The sequence below is a fragment of the Monodelphis domestica genome, chromosome 1 (assembly GCF_027887165.1).
Source record: "Monodelphis domestica isolate mMonDom1 chromosome 1, mMonDom1.pri, whole genome shotgun sequence".
Lineage (NCBI taxonomy): Eukaryota > Metazoa > Chordata > Mammalia > Didelphimorphia > Didelphidae > Monodelphis > Monodelphis domestica.
The window spans coordinates 186,362,275-186,382,724 of NC_077227.1; the positions used below are offsets into that span (position 1 = coordinate 186,362,275).

General features: G+C 35.1%; 1 protein-coding gene across 7 annotated transcripts in view; it reads left to right on the forward strand.

Annotated features, from left to right (window-relative positions):
* AP4E1 (adaptor related protein complex 4 subunit epsilon 1) overlaps positions 1–20,450 on the forward strand; it is a 304,079-nt gene that overhangs the window by 221,293 nt on the left and 62,336 nt on the right. For all 7 annotated transcript variants that reach the window (XM_056810189.1, XM_056810192.1, XM_056810191.1 and 4 more), the window contains 7 exons: positions 568–690; positions 791–900; positions 4,655–4,794; positions 5,634–5,746; positions 5,852–5,970; positions 8,231–8,533; positions 10,551–10,665. In XM_056810189.1, the coding sequence (XP_056666167.1) occupies positions 568–690; positions 791–900; positions 4,655–4,794; positions 5,634–5,746; positions 5,852–5,970; positions 8,231–8,533; positions 10,551–10,665 (1,023 nt within the window). The remainder of the gene's footprint in view (positions 1–567; positions 691–790; positions 901–4,654; positions 4,795–5,633; positions 5,747–5,851; positions 5,971–8,230; positions 8,534–10,550; positions 10,666–20,450) is intronic.

Here is a 20,450-nt window from a genome sequence, read left to right on the forward strand (position 1 = left end):
TCTGCAAAAGTTCAAGGTCTATCTATGGCCAGAAAAAGCTTGCATGTTGGAGTCAGAAGTAAAGACAGTATTAATTGTTGATATAGATTTAATTCTATTACTTTGTAACTGAAGCTTTTGTAAATTCTTGAGACTACTCAGGAAGCATAATGTTCACCTGGTTTTAGTGATTGTATGTGACTAAATTTAAATCCTGATGATGGACTCTGTATATTTGTTACTAAGATCACTAGCCTTATTAACTGCACTCTTCTTCATCACCACAAGATTGTGTTGTAGGGATCTCTCTTGTGAGAAAGTTTTTTCTAATGTGAATAGAAAAATTGCCCTGTCATATACAGGGCTACTGAGAGGTCAGATACCTGTGACAGAGTCAGCATCTGTTAGAGGTAGCCCAAGTCTTCTTGAGGCTGAGCATGTAACTGAAAATAGTAACATTATTTTTTTTACTAATATATAAAAGTCTGACCTTCCATCAGTTAGATTAATAAGCTTTTTAAATTATGTATGCTTTATTATGTATTCTTATGTTTGTTTTTTAATTGCCATTTGATTATCTCTTTCTAGCTATTTTATTTGAATGTGTGCATACAATTTATACCATCTATCCTAAACCTGAATTGCTTGAGAAGGCTGCTAGATGCATAGGAAAATTTGTTTTGTCTCCAAAGATAAATCTCAAATATTTAGGTAAGACAGCTAATTAGTTCAGCAGTACTTTTTTAAAAGTCTGTAAAATTTTGTACATATTTGTTTCAAATCACTTTGTAGATTGTAACTTTTTTTCTAGGACTAAAGGCTCTTACCTATGTTATCCAGCAGGATCCCAATCTGGCACTTCAGCACCAGATGACAATAATTGAATGCTTAGACCATCCTGATCCCATTATTAAAAGAGAGGTAAATTGGTATTTTGAGTAGTGTTTGTGAGGTGTTACCATATCTTTAGCTCTTCTCACTGTTATTCAAATGCTGGGAAAACTTCTAACCTTTGAGCATTCAGTAACAGCACTGGGCACTAATGTTTTTCCTTTTCAATCAGTGAAGAATATTAAAAAAAAAAAGAAACAGTAGCAGCAGGAGTGTATTAGAATTATACTTTTGAATGCTAAGATGTAGTTACCTGTTGAGTTAATTTAAAAATAATCTTTCCCCTCCCTTTTTTGGGGGGGAAGAGCACTGGATTAATAGTTAGGAGACCACACCTCTGCCTTGGATTTGTAAAGTAATCTAGGTCAAATAATTTTTTTTCTTGTTTTTTTTTTCTTTTGTCAAAAGAAGTTAATCTTTGCTTGACTTCTTAAACAGGGATGAGAGAACAAATTAAAATATCCATAAAGTGATTTGAACTCCTTGGAAGGAAGGTGTTTATTTTTATTTCCCTTTCATCTCTGCCCTATGTAAAAGTGCTTTTAAATGTGCATGTATATTATGTGTGTGTGTAGTATATATGTATATGTGTTTGAGTGTCTTTATAAACATATGTTTAGATCCATGTGCAGAAACTATTCAACCTGCAAATGGGCAGTTTTCTGCAGATTGGCAGGTGGGACTAGGCCAAATATAGAGAAAAACTTGTTTATTAACATTTAATATTAATGAAATTTTGATGGAGAAGAAAAAAGAACCAAGACCTCTGATTAAATAGTGAATTCATTTAAAATGTTTTAAAAATAACCAAATTTAAAAAATATATTTTTTTTACATTTTGAGTTAAATGCGTTATTTTTGGACAAGTAAAAAGATTCCTTAAAAACAAAGTTTTCCTTTTTTCATTTTCATATTCTTATCTGCTTGATTCTTTGGGGAGCACTTGCCAATTTTCAGATAGGGTAGTCTGTTTGCAAAATGGGTTGGTTTCTGCATGTTGGCCATGTTTTATAGAAAGGCAAATTAAGAATAATAGTAAATGTTACTTCCAGACCCATCTATGCAAGATAAAGCAAGGTTTTTTCCAAGAGAGCCATCTTGGAAGTGTTTTCTTTTAAAAAAATTTTTTTTTAACGGTTAACCTTCCACCTTAGAATCAATACTTTGTATTGGTTCCAAGACAGAAGAGTGGTAAGGGCTCATCAATGAGGGTTTAAGTGACTTGCTCCGGGTCACATAGTGTGACCATGGAAATGTGGGTTTCAAGACTTTGAATTGCCCAAACTGTAAAGATAAATTTTAGTGTCTTGATTTAAAATAAAAAATAAGTGGTCACCATGAGAAAAATTCCCAAATATGTAATACCCAAGTCAGCTGGGTTTTATGGAGATTTTAATTAATACGAATGAAGGAATTAAGGAAAGGGAAAGAGACAGAGTAAGAGGAAATAGGAAAAAGGCTAGGGCCTAGGCCTTTCTCTTTAAGAGAGAAATGAAATCAGTCTATAATCACTCACTACAAGATCATTCCAAGCAAGTTCTAGTGTTCAGAGAGACCAGCTCCTTTTCATCTTCCAAACTCAACTACTACAGAGGCCTAAACTCCTTCCTTTTAAAGACAATTTTCTCTTCTGTCACCTCCCCTAAATTTTTCATGTCTACCGATCACAGTAGACGCTTTTCCTAGGACTGTCCATTCTTAGTTTTCACCACTCTTTAGTTCTCACCTTCTCTGGATAGATTATATCTTCTGAATACTTCACACCTCTTTGCTAAGCTTGCCCTTTGTAAGTTGCTTGACCTTTTAGTGATTAATTTGACCTTCATAGGTACTTAGCACCCTTTTGTATTAGATCTAAAAATAGACGTAGCTTAAGGGTTTTTGCCTCACTATAAGTATGGGTTGGGGACTTTTCTCATTGTTCCATCAGGAGTTTACAACTTTATCTTCCCCTAAAGTATGCCCAAGTATGGGTGGAGTAATGTAAAGTTCTCAATACATTCCTGACCAAGTACCTTTATTGTTTAAAATGGGGAATAGCCTTAACCAAATGTTCCAGGGTAGAGTCTGAGAAATTTTAAGATTCATAATAGCTAGGAAGTATCTGAGGCCAGATTTGAATTTAGGGCCTTCAATCCCTAGGCCTGGCTTTCAATCCACAGAATCTACCCAGCTACTGCCTATAAGTTCACTTTTTAGAATTGGCTGGTTAAAAAAGAATTGGCCAGTGACTAATTTTTATCAGATTTTTCAGTGGCATTTACTTATTGGACTGAAAGTGTCAAAGGGAAAACTGAAATATCAAACTAAGAAGATTGCTAACGTTGGAAACAAATTTGGTGCACATTACTTAAAAATGTCTCTTATTTATGTAATTATAAGTTCTTAGATAACATATACTTTAAGCCAATACATCAAAATGGGATAGGTTAGGTGGCAGAAAGTGGAGTTAGTATTCTTATAATAATTGCACCGACAAAAAAATCCCAGGAAGTTAAATTTTCAAGAGGATTTATGGCCTACTAGAAATAGTGATGAGGACTAAAAATCCTTGATCCTGTCATAACTACATTAAAAAGATTAGTTTTGACAAGATAGGCAGTTGGGTTATGTGCACATTCTCTTTTGAGTATGTAAACAAACTGGTTGCCACAGAGATTTCTGAGATGAATAATGACCTCCTAAAATAAAGGAAATAATCTCTGGAAATAATCCAATGGTATTATGCTTATGTCTGGGAACTTTGCTGGTTAGAGAGCCCTTCATAGGACCTGAGCAAATAGCCCCGTGCTTTCTCTCCTTGTGGACCATGGGCTTATGCCCCTTTATTGTTTTGGTTCAGGAAGGAGATGGAACATCAATGAACTCTAACCATGAAACTCCTTTCCTGGTACTTTTTGGCCTTAACCATAAACTATACATTATAGTGTATCTTTTTTGGGGAGGAGAAGAAAAATATTTGTCTTTCTAGTTATCTTTTTCTTTTTTTAAACCCTTACCTTCCATCTTGGAGTCAATACTGTGTATTGATTGGCTCCAAGGCAGAAGAGTGGTAAGGGCTAGGCAATGGGGGTCAAGTGACTTGCCCAGGGTCTCACAGCTGGGAAGTGTCTGAGGCCAGATTTGAACCTAGGACCTCCCATCTAGGCCTGGCTCTCTAGTTATCTTCTTAAAGCATTAGTTTTCATTCTTTCAGGAAGTATAAATTTAAAGTGCAATGGGAAAGTAGGAGGCAATATTTCTAATAGTGAATTTATAATTTAGGCTACCAAACACATATATATGTAAAAATAAGATTCAGGATAGTTATCTTTAAATTTTTGGAAAAAATCTTTAAAGTTTGAAATTTTTTTTTAGAATTTAGAAAAACCTTTAATTTAGATATTTCTGCTCTTAATTATCTAAATTGAGATGTTCCTAGTCCAGTATAGAGTTGATATGACATACATTATTAAAATGCAGTACAGTGTATGTATATATATATATGTATGTACACAGACATATATTTAAATGGTTTGGCTATGTTTTTAGCTTTTTAACAATGTTTTGTTTAGACTGTTATGAGTTAGTATGCATTCACTGAATAGAATGTATTGGAGAATTTGTGGATAATCCAAAAAAAGGAGATTATACACACAAGAGGAAAAGACATAACTATGTTATAAACTAATATGATCTGATTAATTTTAATAGTCCAGTGTGATACTTGATGCTAATTATCTACTCATAAGTGAATTGAATATGAAGTTTCATAATAATATTTTTATTTCTATTCCTTAAATAGACATTGGAACTTCTTTATAGAATTACTAATGCACAGAATGTAAGTGTTATTGTCCAGAAAATGCTTGAATATTTGCAGCAGAGCAAAGAAGAATACATCATCATCAGTTTAGTTGGCAAAATAGCTGAGCTGGCTGAGAAATATCCTTTTCTTGGGGCATGAACAACATATTACCTTCATATTTGAAGTGATTAAATATTTTTATTCTTAGAAGTGAAGTATAGGCACATTAAGTGTTAATGGATATAAGTTCAGGATGTCAGCAGTAACTTTTATTTTTTGTTTTTCAAGGATTTTTTGCTGGCAATGGCAGCAAAGTAAAGCTTTTTTGAATGGGCATTCATTTAGGCTCAAAGATTTTCAACATGTATCTAAACTGATCTTATTCTGTCTTTCATTTCTGTTATTCTGAAATCCATTGGGCAAAATTCCCACCCACCACAGGACTTTGAAAGGTCCTTTCCATTAGGATAATCCTTAGATACCCTAATAGTAACATTCAATTTGGAACATGATTCTTCTATTATCCACTTCCATTTTCCTTTTGAAATATCAATAATGGGACAATTTTGCCTATAACGAGGACAAAGGAGATTTTGTTGTTTTTAAAGCTGAAATTATTTTAAATCTAAAAGAAAAAAGGTGAGTCTAAAGACTCTGTACCTCTGAGTGGACATGTCCCTAAATCAATAGGCTATAATATTTGGCTTTTATGATATATATGGGATTTAATCTTTAAGTCTTAAGGTAATGAATTCATTTTAATATTTTTTTCTTTCAACAAGTATAACTGAGTATCTTTTGTGTTCAAGAAACCACCTTAGATACTGATACACTAACTCATTGTTTGTATTTGAGATTGTTCTCTGAGTTAAATAAATATACACCTGCTACCAGTTTCTTTGAAAAGATTCCAGAAGAAAAGATCATTTCAGTAAGTTGTGTTGTGAAATACATGTTTTCTTAACGTTGTGGCTACATATGCTCCCGATAATGAATGGTTTATCCAGACGATGAATGCTGTATTTTCAGTGGGAGGAGATGTTATGCATCCTGATATCCCTAATAATTTTTTGAGACTCCTGGCAGAAGGTCGGTAATTTTTTATAAAGAAGGAAATTAACAATTAAATATATTTCATTACAACATCCACATGTGGTTCAGTGGCAATATAAACGGTGTCTTATTTCTTTATAGGTTTTGATGATGAAAACGAAGACAAACAGCTAAGACTCTATGCAGTCCAGTCTTATCTTAGTTTACTAGAGATAGAAAATGCATTTTATCCACAGAGATTTCTTCAGGTCATGAGCTGGGTGAGCAAAGTACATTATAGATCACTCCTATTCATCTCTTTTAAAAATTAAATTTTTATAACCCATACCTTCTGTCTTAGAAATGATACTAGGTATTGGTTCCAAAGAAGAAGAGCAATAAGGGCTAGGCAATTGGAGTTAAATGATTTGCCAAGGGTCTCACAGCTAGGAAGTATCTGAGGCCAGGTTTGAACTTGGGACCTCCCATCTCTAGGCCTGGCTCTATCTACTGAGCCATTACCTGCCCCTATGCCTATTACTCTTAAAATTTTTATAGCATTGGTTATTATGGTAACTATGGAATACCAGCTGCATATGCTTGCTATCCTAACCTCAATGCCCTGCTACTTTCAGGTATCATCCATTTTTTTTCCACTGTGCCCACAGTCTAACTCTTAATTTCTCCATTCACTTCTTTCTCCTTCTAGTTCCTGGCAATAGGGGTTAAGTGACTTTTTCAGGATCACACAGCTGGGAAGTGTTTGAGGCCAAATTTAAACCTAGGATCTCCCATCTCTAGGCCTGGCTCTCAATCCAGTGAGCTACCCAGCTGCCTCCTTCCCAATTATATTTTAATCTTTCTCCAGTACAACACTTGGGTTTTTACAGATGGAAAAGTTTGATACCTTCAATTCATGGAATTATCTATACCATTATCAATAAGTATTTGAATTTCTGTGAACTTCTTTGTGTATAATAACTGTTGTAGGGGCATATTGGAGTATGTGTTTTTGTGTATTTGTAGATCATTGTTATATTTAATTATGTATATATCAGATTGAGGTGTAACATTTTTGGAAAATTTGAAACCATAGACATAAATGTGAGGGGGTTGAAGAGGGGAATGACCATTAAAAAAAATCCTCATGCAATTCTTATTTTTTTGGCGTCATTCATTTATAGGTCTCAGATCAATTTGTTAATTTTTTCTCCATAAAATATTTGTTATATTCAATTAAAAAGTATAGCTTACTCAGATAATTACAAATCTGTTAATTTAATTTACTTTTAGATTTCCTAAGGGTTTTTGTTAAATATTGACTTTTTACCCCAATAGTTAATTAAGATCTTTGAGTTTATAAAAAACTAGTTTTACTGTGCTCATATTTGCTCCTGGGTATTGTGTGCGTACTACATTCTATTTACTATTTCAAAACCAGCATCAAATTATTTTGATCATTATTCCTTTGTAGTATAGTTTAAGATCTGGTACTACCTTACCCCCTTTTTTCCTACTTTTTTCATTATTTCCCTTGAGATTTTTGGCCTTTTATTATTTTTAAGGCTCTATAGAGTAAATTGGTGGAAGTTTGATTCATTACATAGTTTGATTATGCATTTTTGTTGATTTTTTTTACATTACCTATAATTATTACATTTTGAGGGACCAAATGCCCTCACAATATAAACATCTAGTTTTAAATTTTTATTAATTATTAAAGAAATATAGAAAATTTCAAGTTTTTCCAAATTGAGGGTTGGGTCCATTGGGGTGCACAAGAGGAAGTTCTTGAAGAAGAAAAGGCCATTTTTTCTTCCTTTTTATATTTTTCTGTCTCACTAAACCATTCTCCTTTACCTCACCCTGATGGCGCTAGATTAGAAATATGCAAATACTCTATAATCTCTGAATCAACGAAATGTCAACCTAGGGGGTTGTTTCTGGTCCAGGGGAAATTCTACCTGTCATAAATGGACTAAATTCTTTATAAGAATAATAGTTGTAGTGTAACCAAGAGATCCAGTGACAGACTACATATTAATTTTTGAGATCTAGGCTTAGCCAAGGTCAGAGACTTGTCACCAAATTGGCTGCAGGGTGATATTTTTTTTACTATAGCAACTTTTTAAGTAAAAGAAATTGTACTCTGTATTGCTTGTCTGTTCCAGTTAAATAACAGATTATTAATGTGTGTGTGTGTGTGTGTATGTGTGTGTATGTTTCCTAGAATATGAAGGAAATATAAATGTTCTGATAAAATTAGTAACCAGAACTTATTAGTCTGGAAAGAGCAATCTTTTAATGATGTGCTATTAGGTATAGAATATATTGATGTCTGAAAATGTTCAACATTTAGTTCTATTCCTTACCATATTCTACATTAAAAGATGCTAGTGAAATCAGTTTTAAGACAGTTTTCACTATTGGAAAGCGTCTAATGTCAATTATAAGGATCAGAATATTGATTTGTTTACACAGATTTATGTGCTGTATATCTTGATATATGTATGTAATCATTTCTTTGTGTATTACTCACAGGTATTAGGGGAATATTCCTACCTTTTAGATAAGGGAACACCAGAGATGGTTTTAACAAAGCTCTACAGGTTGCTTATGAATAAATCTACTACTTCAGAAACAAAAACCTGGATCATGGCTGCAGTGACAAAGTTGACACCTCAAGCACTCTCCTCTAAGACAGTTGAGAAAATAATACAGGAATTCAGTGTATCTCTGGACACTTGTATGAGACAACATGCTTTTGAATTAAAACATTTGCAGGAGAATGTGGAACTTATGAAGAACTTATTTCTAGTTGATAAAAGTTGTGAAGATTTAGTGGTAAGACATCTTTACTACATTAAGATGATAATATTTTAAAATATAACAAGATGTTTCTCTAAGTTCTTAGTCAAGTTGTTTGGGAAATTGTTAGTTGTTAGCAAAGTGTTTGGGAAATTGGGGGGGAGTGGAGCTCATAACATTAATTATGTTATGATTATGTATAATTATATCTATAATAATTAATAGATCTCAACCAATAGATGCAGAACATACTGAGGAATGAACAGCTGGAAACCTCCTAGATTTATCATCAAGGTAATTAGGTTGTAGGGAGATCAGAAATGGTTAAATGTTCAAGATTATACAGCATTTTCTTGATTATCTACTTAATACATTTCATGTATTATCTACTTTCTTTGTACTAGGTATTCCCCATTAGAGACTTTATCAAGGGGAATCACATTTCCTTTTCTCTCTTCAGGTCTTTTATTTATTAAAACTCTTACCTTCTGTCTTAGAGTCATTACTGTGTATTGGTTCCAAGGCAGAAGAGTGGTAAGGACTAGGCAATGGGGGTTAAGTGACTTGCCCAGGGTCACACAGCTGGGAAGTGTCTGAGGCCAGATTTGAACCTAAGACCTGTCTCTAGGCCTGCCTCCCAAACCATTGTGCTACTCAGCTGCTCCCTTCAGGTCTTTTAAACAAAAACTTTTAATTACCTCTCTAACCTTTTCCTAATTTTGGTCTGAATCAAAAATTCTCAAAGAGAAGGAATTTATATTCAGGTTTTTGTAAATTAAGCCAAACAAAGGATTTGGAAGAAGAAAGTAAATTAGAGACCCAGTCAGGTTCATTTTTCATTTATTGTTTCAGTGCACTCACACAGCATTGACATTTTTCAGGGTACAAAAGAAGCAGAAGAGTCAGTTCTTTTACTTCATCAACTTTCTCTTGTTGATATCAGAGGAACTAGTATAATATAACTTTTGCTCTACATTCAGAATCAGAAGCCCGTGGTTCAAGCCTGAACCCTGGTGCCTATTGCTTTTTTAACTTTGGACAGATCACTTGGAACCCCTCTGGGCCTATGTTCTATTATCTATGATATGAAGGGGATGAATTAAATGATCCCTGTGGTTACTTCCAGCTCTGAATCCTGTCATTTAAAATTAAGTTGAAAAAGGTAAAATATAAATGATTTGACAGTTATCCACTTTTAGATGATTGGTACTATTGTCATATTAATCTGGATTGGAGGTTAGGCAGACTGGCTACTTGGATAATCCTCTTGTGTACTGCTTTCTTTTCTTTCCACTTTTCTTTTTCTCTTGTATACTTTTTTCACTGTCTCTAGTTCCTTTTCTTTTTTACTTCTGATCTACCTTTTGATTACTACTAGAATTAAAATTGAGTGAGAGGAGCAACTAGGTGGCTCAGTAGAGAAGAGTTCCAGGCCTGAATAGGGGAGATTCTGGGTTCAAATTTGGCCTCAGACACTTCCTAGCTGTGGAATCTTAGGCAAGTCTCTTAACCCAATTGCCTAGCCTTTACTGCTCTTCTGTCTTGGAACTGATACTTAGTATTCTAAGGCATTAAATTCTAAGGCAGAAGGTAAGGTTTAAAAAAAAAAAGTGAGTGAGAGCTTTTTGAATTCAAATGGCATAATTAAGCTGATACTACCATGCCTTAAATGTGCTGTTGTAAGCAGTTCTGTTTTTTTCATTGGCTTTGCTGAGGCTAATCACATTCATAACTGTTGTATTAATTACTGTTTTCTTTGACCAGATTTCTTAAGAGATCACTAATTTGGGCAGTTGTTTTGGAATTTAGATTTCATTTCACTCTAATAAAAAAATTAATAGAATTATATTTTATTTATATGAATTATGTATTTTATTCTATGAATTATTATTTATAATTATTATGATATGTATTATATGAATAGTATTTCATTAACATAAAATGACTTTATTTTTTCATTGCCATATAAAATTAAATTACTTAACTTAAAGGGTTATTCCCTGCATGCTTTGTTTTCAAAGAGATTCCTAATTTTATTGTCCATTTATTATAGGTAGATGCTTCTTTATCTTTCCTGGATGGTTTTGTGGCTGAAGGACTGGATCAGGGAGCAGCACCATATAAACCTCACCATCAGCGACAAGAAGAAAAGCTTTCTCAGGGAAAAGGTGATTATAGTTTGTTAGTTTTTATAGGACCAAACCTTTGGAGAACCCACCTTTCAATTTGACATTACCTTTAATCATATTAAGCAGCTGCAAAAATTTAATATTTTTTATTTTGCTATAAGCGTTTCGCTTTATATTGCATGTCCTAAATACATATATAGAAATAAAACATGCTGTCTCAGAAGTGTGTGAATCACAGGACCACATATAGAGGGTAGAATATAGATAATTCATTGGCATAGCATGTATCTATCATGAAGTTTAGAAAAAAATTGTGAAATCATTATAGATAAATGTTTCCTGTGCCAAAAGACTGACATATTGCATCTCTAAAGAAATGATGCATAGAGTGGTAGTTGGGTAGCTCAGTTTGGTAGCTTAGAGCCAGGCCTAGAGATGGGAGGTCCTAGGTTCAAATGTAGCCCCAGACACTTCCTAGCTATGTGACCCTGGGCAAGTCACTTAACCCCCATTGCATAGCCCTTACTGCTCTTACTAAGCCTTGGAACCAATACACAGTATTGATTCTAAGATGGAAGGTAAGAATTAAAAAAAAAAAGAAGAAATGATGCATAGGTAACTCTGGGTACACCAGATTAGGGAGTCATCATACTATTTTGTTCAATTCAGTAAACATTTACTAAGCTCCTACTATGTACCAGGATTATAAATGCTTGAGAGATTTAGGGAAATTTTAGATGATTTGTCCATAATGAGCTTTTGAGGGAAGCTGTAACTCTTCTTAGTGATTAGTGCCCATATCTCTTGTGACTACTATCAGAAAAACCATTAAGTTGAGTGAACCATGAGAATGACCTAGTGAAGCAGTTTTTATTTCCTTTTAGAAGAAGAAACTTAGAGCCAAAGAATTTGTGACTTTCTCAAGGCCTATTATCATATGAGTTGTATTTTTTTTACACCCTTACCTTCCGTCTTGGAATCAATATTATGTATTGGTTCCAAGGGAGAAAGAGCAGTAAGGGCTAGGCAATGAGGGTTAAGTGACTTGCCCAGGGTCACACAGCTGGGAAGTGCTGAGGCCAGATTTGAACCTAGGACCTTCTATCTCTAGGCCTGGCTCTCAATCCATTTAGCTATCCAGCTGCCCCTGAGTTGTATTTTTTTTTAAATTCAACGATATTTTGATTTCCCAACTACATGTAATAATAATTTTCATAAGCTTTCCAAAATTATAAATCCAAGCAGTCCCTCCCTTCCACCTGGAGATGGTAAGCAATTTGATCTGGGCCGTACATATATTATGCAAAAATAACTTCTTATTGGTAATTGTTGTAAGAGCACACTCATAAAAGCAAAACCCCAAAATGCAGCTCAAAAGAAAATTGATATGAAGGATAGTATACTCTGATCTGCATAAAATTATCTATCTCCAGGAGATTCCTTGTCATAGGTTCTTCATAATTGTTCCAGATCATTACATTGCCAAAAGTAGTCAAGTTTTCACAGTTGATCATCGTACAATATTGCTGTTACTGTGTACAATGTTCTCTTAGTTCTGTTTGTTTCTCTCTGTATCAATTCGTGGAAATCTTTCCAGTTTTTTCTAAAATCATCCTATTTATCATTTCTTTTTTTTTTTTAAACCCATACCATCCATCTTGGAATTAATACTGTTTATTGGTTCCAAGGCAGAAGCAGAAGAGTGGTAAGGGCTAGGCAATGGGGGTTAAGTGACTTGCCCAGGGTCACACAGCTGGGAAGTATCTGAGGCCAGATTTGAATCTAGGAGGTCCTGTCTCTAGGCCTGGCTCACAATACACTGAGTTACCCAGCTGCCCCCCTGTTTATTATTTCTTATAGCACAATAGTATTCCATCACCAACATAAACCACAACTTGTTCAGCTATTTTGGTGATGGATATCCCCTCACTTTCCAATTCTTTGCTACCACAAAAAGAGGTCACACACATACACACACACATATTCTATATACATATATACACATGCACACACATACACATGTAAATCTTTTTTTTTGTTCAAGTAGGTCCTTTCCCCTTAGGTGTATGATTGTATGACCAAAAATAGGAATAGTCAATAAAGCCAAGATTAAAACTCAGGTCTTCTGACTTCCAGGCCAGTACTTTTTCCTCCAGAGAATAAGTGATTATCTATATTCAATTTATATGAATAACAAATTATATGAGTAATTCTTTGAGCTGGATAAATTGAAGTTCAAAAATAACTATGACCAAAACCACCCAGATGTGTTTCATTTGCTTAGTCACTGTTTGTCAGAATCCCAGATTTGACTACTGAAATGAATATGTTTGACCTTTTCTGAAAATGCATTTGTTTTGATGTGTAGATAGTAGCTAAGTGTTCTGACACATGTAGCTATGGGTGGAAAGCCGTGAGCAAAAGGAATGCCCATAGTCATAGCATTTGTTACCTGTTTGTTATGTGGGCATATACGTTGCCTCTGGCTCACAACACTGAAATATAGGGGAGCACCCGGAATCTAGATCAGGTTAGCCTCTTGAACCCAATCTAATCCAGACCAATCCTGGGGGATTGATATTTTAGGTTTTTAGGGTTACTCAAATATCATTATAGATTACTTATTACAAAACTACTAATTACTTATTAAAAGCTATAATTTTAATAAATTTTAAAGGGTGTTTTGTTAGGTATAGTACATTTGTATTTTCTATTTTATATGATTAGAAACATTAAAATTGACCACAGCTTCCTTATACATTATTCCTTCTATTTTATATCCTCCAACATTGTTTTCTGTGTGTACCTTATGTGAACTTTGTTTTTATGGGTAAATCTGTCTCATTTACTTTCCCTCTTTTCTATTATTTCCTCCATTCTCTGATTACTATTGTCAAGGACCTCAGTTAATCTATGTATAAAATGAAGATTTTGTACTAGTTGACATCCAAGGTCCCTTCATCTCTAAAATTCTATGATATTTATGATATTAGATACATCCTGACTATTTTTTTCTTCCCTTTCTACTTTTTTATTGCTCATCTACTGCTTATGTAACTAAGACTTAGTCAATTCTTTTGCCTTCTACTTCTTGCTGGTATATCAATAAGTATGGTACTATTCCTCTTAGTATTATTGCTTTATACTTTTGTCTTGTTTGTTCCTTGTGCCTTATTGACTCTTTTATTCACACTCTGCATACATTCTGATCTGCTAGCCATATCTTCATTTTTGAACTACCTTCTTTATCTTGGCTCCCTTCCAGACCTCCTTCTGACATCCCTCATGACCTCCTATTATTTTCCAGCCTTCCTGCCTTATAACAGTAACACCCATCTACATTGGATGTACTCTCTCAACTCATGATAATAAAATAACCTTAACCTGTTCTTCTCTTCTCTATTCTCTGTCTTTTCCTTTTTATGATTTTTAGCCAGTTTTTCTCTTTTTTCCCCTACATACCAGTGCTTTTAAGCATGTCCAGATCATATGTCATATTTCTTAAACAGCAACCTGTCCCTGAATAGACAGAAAATAGATGAGCATCTGTTAAGGATGATATAGAAAGAAATAAATTAGAGAGCATTTGTATAGCTCCTACTATTTGCCAGGCACCTGGCTAAGTGCTTTTTACAAATATTACCTCATTTGATTTTTATATCCATTTTTTAGTGGAGGAAACTGAGGCAGACAGAGATTAAGGGGCTTGTCTAGAGTCACATAGATTGTAAATGACTGAATTTGGATTTGAACTCAGGCCTTCCTGGTTCTAGCTACCATCTCAGCCTCTTAAGGGAGAGATTCTTCCTTTTGTAGAGATTATGGTATCGATTGGGAGATTGAATTAGATAAATTCTGAGGTATCTTCCAACTTCAAAATTCCACAAGTTATTTGTGGCATTCTTAGGGGAAGCTAAGTGGCTCAATGGATTGAGAGCCAGTCCTGGAGACAGGAGGCCCTACGTCCAAATCTGGCCTCAGACACTTCCTAGCTGTGTGACCGTGGGCAAGTCACTTAATCCCCATTGTCTAGCCCTTACTGCTCTTACGCCTTGGAACCAATACACAATATTGATTCTAAGATGAAAGGTAAGGGTTTAAAAGAAAATTTAAAAAATGATATTCTTTAATGTGAATGGGAATTGTTTGACAGCATGGATGCCCTTCCAGGTACTTATGAAGAATTAAAGTGATGTGACCCTCCTTGCCTTCAATAGATGATAGACTTGATTAAAGACATTGAAGTATAACTTTAAATAATCTGGCAAATGACAAACATCTCGACTGCTATGTATGGAATAGGGATGGTAGTCAGTTAGAATGTGTTCCCAAGAAGGCCTCTTGGTGGCTATATATAGAAAAGGGGGAAGTTCAGAAATTAACAGATGAATAAGGTGGGTCCTTCTGAGAAAAGCTTTGAACTAAGAATTGTCTATTTTACCTCATTCTGTAAAACAAAGACAGTATTACATGTGGAAGCATCTTCATGTAACTTAGTAATTTATTGATTGTTTTGACCACATTTGTATGTTGTAGACTGGTAACTCATTAGCTTTATGTGGTGTTCTAGGAGGGCTAGCACCTTTGGTGTGAGGGCTTGCTGAGCCCTTTCAGGGCTACTTATGTACCTTTTGGTGTTCACCTCTCATCCAGTGTCACTTGGGGCACCTAGAAGCTGTAGCATGTGCAGTGGCCACATCCTGGCATAATAACAATTTTCAGCAGATGCTTTCCCAAATTATAAGATCCAAATTGTCTCCTTCCTTGCCTCTCTTCCCACTCTCCTCTCAGAGTAGGTAAGGAATTAGATCTGGATTATATCTGTATTAATATGGCAAAAACATCTTGGTAGACAGGCTAATCCAGGTTGAGGGCAATCAACAGGCTTCAAACCCCTTGGTGAGTTAAGGGAATATTTACCTCAAGCATGTGGCAACCTACTCTGTAAAATGGGTGGGTGAGAACATTTTGTTCTCAAGACCATGAAGGTAGCTTCAGCAGGTGCTGTGAAGTGTTTAGAACTTGGTCAGGCATTGAAACTGCCAAGGCCACTCACTGCATCACAGGTTATATGGTCCACTAATCTGACTTTGTCTTGCCACTAGACTTGGATGATTCAAGAAGAGAAGATGAGGCTGAGTTAAATCCAAATCAAGAGTAAGTTAAGATGTAACCCTGTGATGAAGGATGAATGACAAGCAAGAACATATTAATAACTGGTATTTATGTAGTGAAGTGCTTTACAAATATAATCATTTGATCTTCACAGTTGACCTATAACATAGGTGTTATCGTTATCTCTGTTTTACAAATGAGGAAACTGAGGCAAATAGAGGCTAAATGATTTGCCTTGGGTCACACAGCTAATAAGTGTTTGAGGCCAGATTTGAACTTGTCTTCCTGGCTGCAAGTCCAGCACTCTGTCCATTGCACCACCTAGCTGCCTTCTTAATGAGGAGCAATAGCAAAACAATGCAGGCTTATTGAGGAGAATATAATTTACTTATTACTTTCTTCACAAAAAACTTAGTAAAACTTTCAGGATTTTTAACTTACTCTTCACATGTATTGTGAATCCTGTTAACTCCCATTGTAGCAGCTGTTCTTAACCTTTTTGCTTCTCAAGATCAAATCCCAGCATTCCTCTCAGCCAATGAACCTTACTTATTCTGCTTTATCAAGAAGATTGACTCAGAGCCTCTAAGATTCCATACTTATCCTCCTCTCTGCTTCATAACTTCTCTGACTTTACCCATCTTCTTTAGTGTCATAGTATGAAATGGCTCTCCTCCTTGCCAAGGCTAATCCTTCCAGTTTTTTAAAAATTGATACATTTTACCTTAATGTAGAAATAACTTCACAAAAATGATCTCTACTAAGTACTGTCCCTTTAAAAAAAGAGCTAAGCAAAATGCTGTCTGATGTTTGCAATTAACAGGACATGTAAGTTTCAATGCTTATGGTTTAGCATTTCTTAACAGAGAGGAAGTGTGTTTTGATTATCAGTCATCTAGAGTCATCATTGGGCTCAGTATTTGTCCTGAATTCTATTTTTAGCGCTGTTGCCATTTACATTATTGTAGTCATTGTGTAAATTGTGTTTTTGGTTCTGCTTCCTTTATTCTTCATCTGTTCATTCTAGTTTGCTCATATTTCTTTGAATTTGTGTTCTTTTTTTATGGTACAGTAACTTTATATTGTGATCATATATAATAATTCATACAACCATTCCCTAATGGAAATTTCCCCTACAGGTACATAATCTGCTTCCAAATTTTTATTTCCATAAGTAGAACTTTTTTTTACTAACCTCCTTGGGGTATAAACCCAGTAGTATAACTTAGCTACTAGTGCTCTTGATCTCATTCATAACTACCAATCATATGTCTCACCCCTCACCTTCCACTCTCATAGATCTTCAAAATCTTTTTTTTTTTAATCAGCTGACTCATTTGTTACAGACACACTTGAATCTCCTCTGTTCTTTAAAAAATAAAATCCTGCCTACTACTTAAACTGTTGTCCTATATCTTGTCCTTTGTGGCTGCATATATCTTTAAAATTTCCTTCTCTACTAACTTATTACTCACATCCTAAAGACCTATTTGAGTCTCTCTTGTCCTAAAAACAAAAATTTACTTGACCCTGCTTATCTTTTGGTCTTTTATAATCTTTCCCTTTGCTGCTAATCTTCTAGAAAGAGTAGTGTGATTTGACTGTTTCTTTCTGACTGCCCATTTTCTCTGTAGCTCCCTGTAATCTGGCTTCTCTTCCTGCTACTCTCCTGACATTAATTTCTCCAAAATTACTAATGACATCTTAATTGTCATGTCCAATGACCTTTTCTTAGGTGCTCATCATCCTTGACTTTTCTGCACCATTTGGTGTTGTTGATGCCTTCTGCTTCCCCCTATCCCTTATAGATACTTTCTACTTGACTTCTTCAGTTCTTTCTCCAAATTCTCCTTCTGTCTACCTGTTTTAATTTTTCTTTAATTCCTTTCCTTTCTCTTTCCAGGTGTGGGTATCTCCCCAGGGTCTCTTCTTTATGATCTTTCTCGTCTCTCTGTATATTCTTTCTATATTTTTTGGAAATTGTATTCATTCTTATTGCTTTGATTATCACTTCTATGCATATATATCCAGGCTCAATCTCTCTCTTCAGCCCCAGTATAAAACATTTCTAATTGTTTGTTGGGCAGTCCCACTTGGATGTGCTGATAGTACCTCAAACTCAATATGTTCTACTGTGAACTGATTAATTCCTTTAAAATGCCCCTCCTCCTCCTATTTTTTATTTATGGCACCACAACCTTATATTCACTTAGGCTTGAAACCTTGGAATCCTCTCAGCCTTTTTCCTTGTTCTCATTCCCTACATAATGTCACTTAAGCTATGTTCTCATCTCTGTAGTATTTCTCCCATCAAGCTTCTCCTATTTATTCATACTGTTACCTAGTTTAGGCCCTTATCAACTCTACTGGGACCATTGTAATAGGCCCATAATTGGTTTCCTTGTCTCCAGTTGTTCCCCATCCTTTATCTAGTTGCCAAAATAATCTTACAAATGCACAGGTTTGAAGGTATGGGAAGGAAATGAATAAGCATTTATATATTGCCTACTGTATGCCAGGCACTGTGCGAAGCACTTTATAAATCTTCTCTAATTTGATCCTCACAACAACCCTGTTGAGGTAGGTGCTTTTATTATTTTTTTTTTTACAGTTGAGAAAACTGAGTCAGACAGTGGTTAAGTGACTTGCCCCAGGGCACATAGCTAGTGAGTATATGAAGCAGGATTTGGATTCAGGTCTTCCTAACTCCTGACCTCATGCTTTGTCTACTGTGCAACTTAACTGCCTCTAGCTATCATCTATGACCATGACAGTTGTCTGCCAAAAACCTTTTAATGGTTTCTAATTCCCCATAAAATTAAATTCAGACTTCTCAGTCTGTCATTTAAGACATTCCACAATCTGATGCCAGCCTACATTTGTAGCCTCTTTTTATGTTTCTCCTCTTCCTATACTTGATGTTCTAGATTATGTTTTTTCAGTCTGCTTTTCTTCTTGTCCAAATTCTTTTCTTCTTTTATGGATTAATTTAGATCTATTTCTTTCATGAAGCCTTCTCTGACCCCCCCCCCCCCCATCCCTTCTCTATCCCCCCCTCCCCCACCTAAAAGTGGTTTTAACTCTGCAAGTTTCTCATAGCACTTTGTCTGGACCTTTCCTTTGCTCTTCCATTATCTATCTTGTATCATATATATATATATATATATATATATATATATATTTATATTTATATTTATATTTATATACATGTCATATCCCTTTGAGGTAAAAGGATCTTTGAAGGTATACATTCTATGTATACATTGATTTTTTATCATATCCCCAGACTCTAGACTACTAGATTCATGATTACTTCCTTCACAGGTACAGATCACAATCCATTCATGCCTTTTCATTCTGCATCTTCCCATAAACTTTTTATATAAGATCTGCAACCTACTTCCTTTTGTGACTTTATATTCCCTGGATTTCTCTTTTACTTACTTTTTTGGCACAAGTTATTTTTCTTCATGTACTAAATCTACTTATGCCCATCTCTTTAGTCCCATTTGATTCATTTCAAAGTTCATGCCCACAGAGCATCTCCAGAATATGGATTTTTGTGTCCTGGAACTACTTGAAATTGTTAAAAGTGTTGTGTATTTCACCAAATGCACTCTAGCTCCATGTTGGCAAAGGCATGGCACACGTATTTTGGCATGCCAGAGGGTCTAGCTCCATGTTGGCAAAGGCATGGCACACGTATCTTGGCATGCCAGAGGGACTGCTCTGTTCCCCCTCTCCAACATGCTTAATGACAATTTTCACATGCTGTGCCCCTCTGTCCCACAGCCCAGTTGTAATGCAGGCGGGCTCACAGGTGGCCTGAAGGTGCAGTTCTGGCCCTTGCAGTCTCTAAAAGGTTTGCCAGCACTACTCTAGCTTATTCTCTTCTTTCTCGTTGCATATCTGTAGTACCTGTTGAAGACATGTTTTGATGGCCTAACTCAGTGAGCTGCCCTTTCACATACATGTTAATAGGAATTCTTCATCCATTTTATTTATCTATATGGATTATTAGGCTAGTCTCTTGAGTGCTCATGAATATTATTTTGAAGTATTATAAGACTTTATACAATCAGCATGATATCATTTGCAAACAGAAGAATACTTGGAGGAACTCACTATTGCTAGGGAAGCTCTCTTCAACTTGATCTTTGTTGGTTACCTCTGTGAAGTTGATAAACCTTCAAATATGTCTACCTGATTTATGTTTTATTTAATGTTAATAATTTGAGTATCTTTGTAATTATGTCTAGGAAGACATCCTGTGTCCTACACTGTTCAGCTCTTTCTTGGTGATTTTGATAAAAGCACAGATGTACACTTATAAAAATTGCAGAGGCCACAAAGCTGGGAAGAATAACTAATGTGCTGAATAAGAGAATTGAGATCTAGAAAGATTTCTTTTGGCAAGAAGATTGGACAAGATCCCATGTTTTATTTTAATGGTGATAATTATAAAGCCCTTTACTTTGGGCTAAAAAAAATTAACTTAATAATTTTCAAGACAATTTCAAGGAACAAGATCTAGAGGTTTCAGTGACAAGGACTATCAGTATGCCCAACAGTGTACTATAGCAATCAGAAAAGGTAATAGTATGATTTTGTACTGCATTAAGACAAAAAGAGTTAAGTAGGTTATTGTTTTCTGCCACACTCAACCCAGGGTATTCTGTTCCATTCTGGGCATCTTCTTACTCTCAACC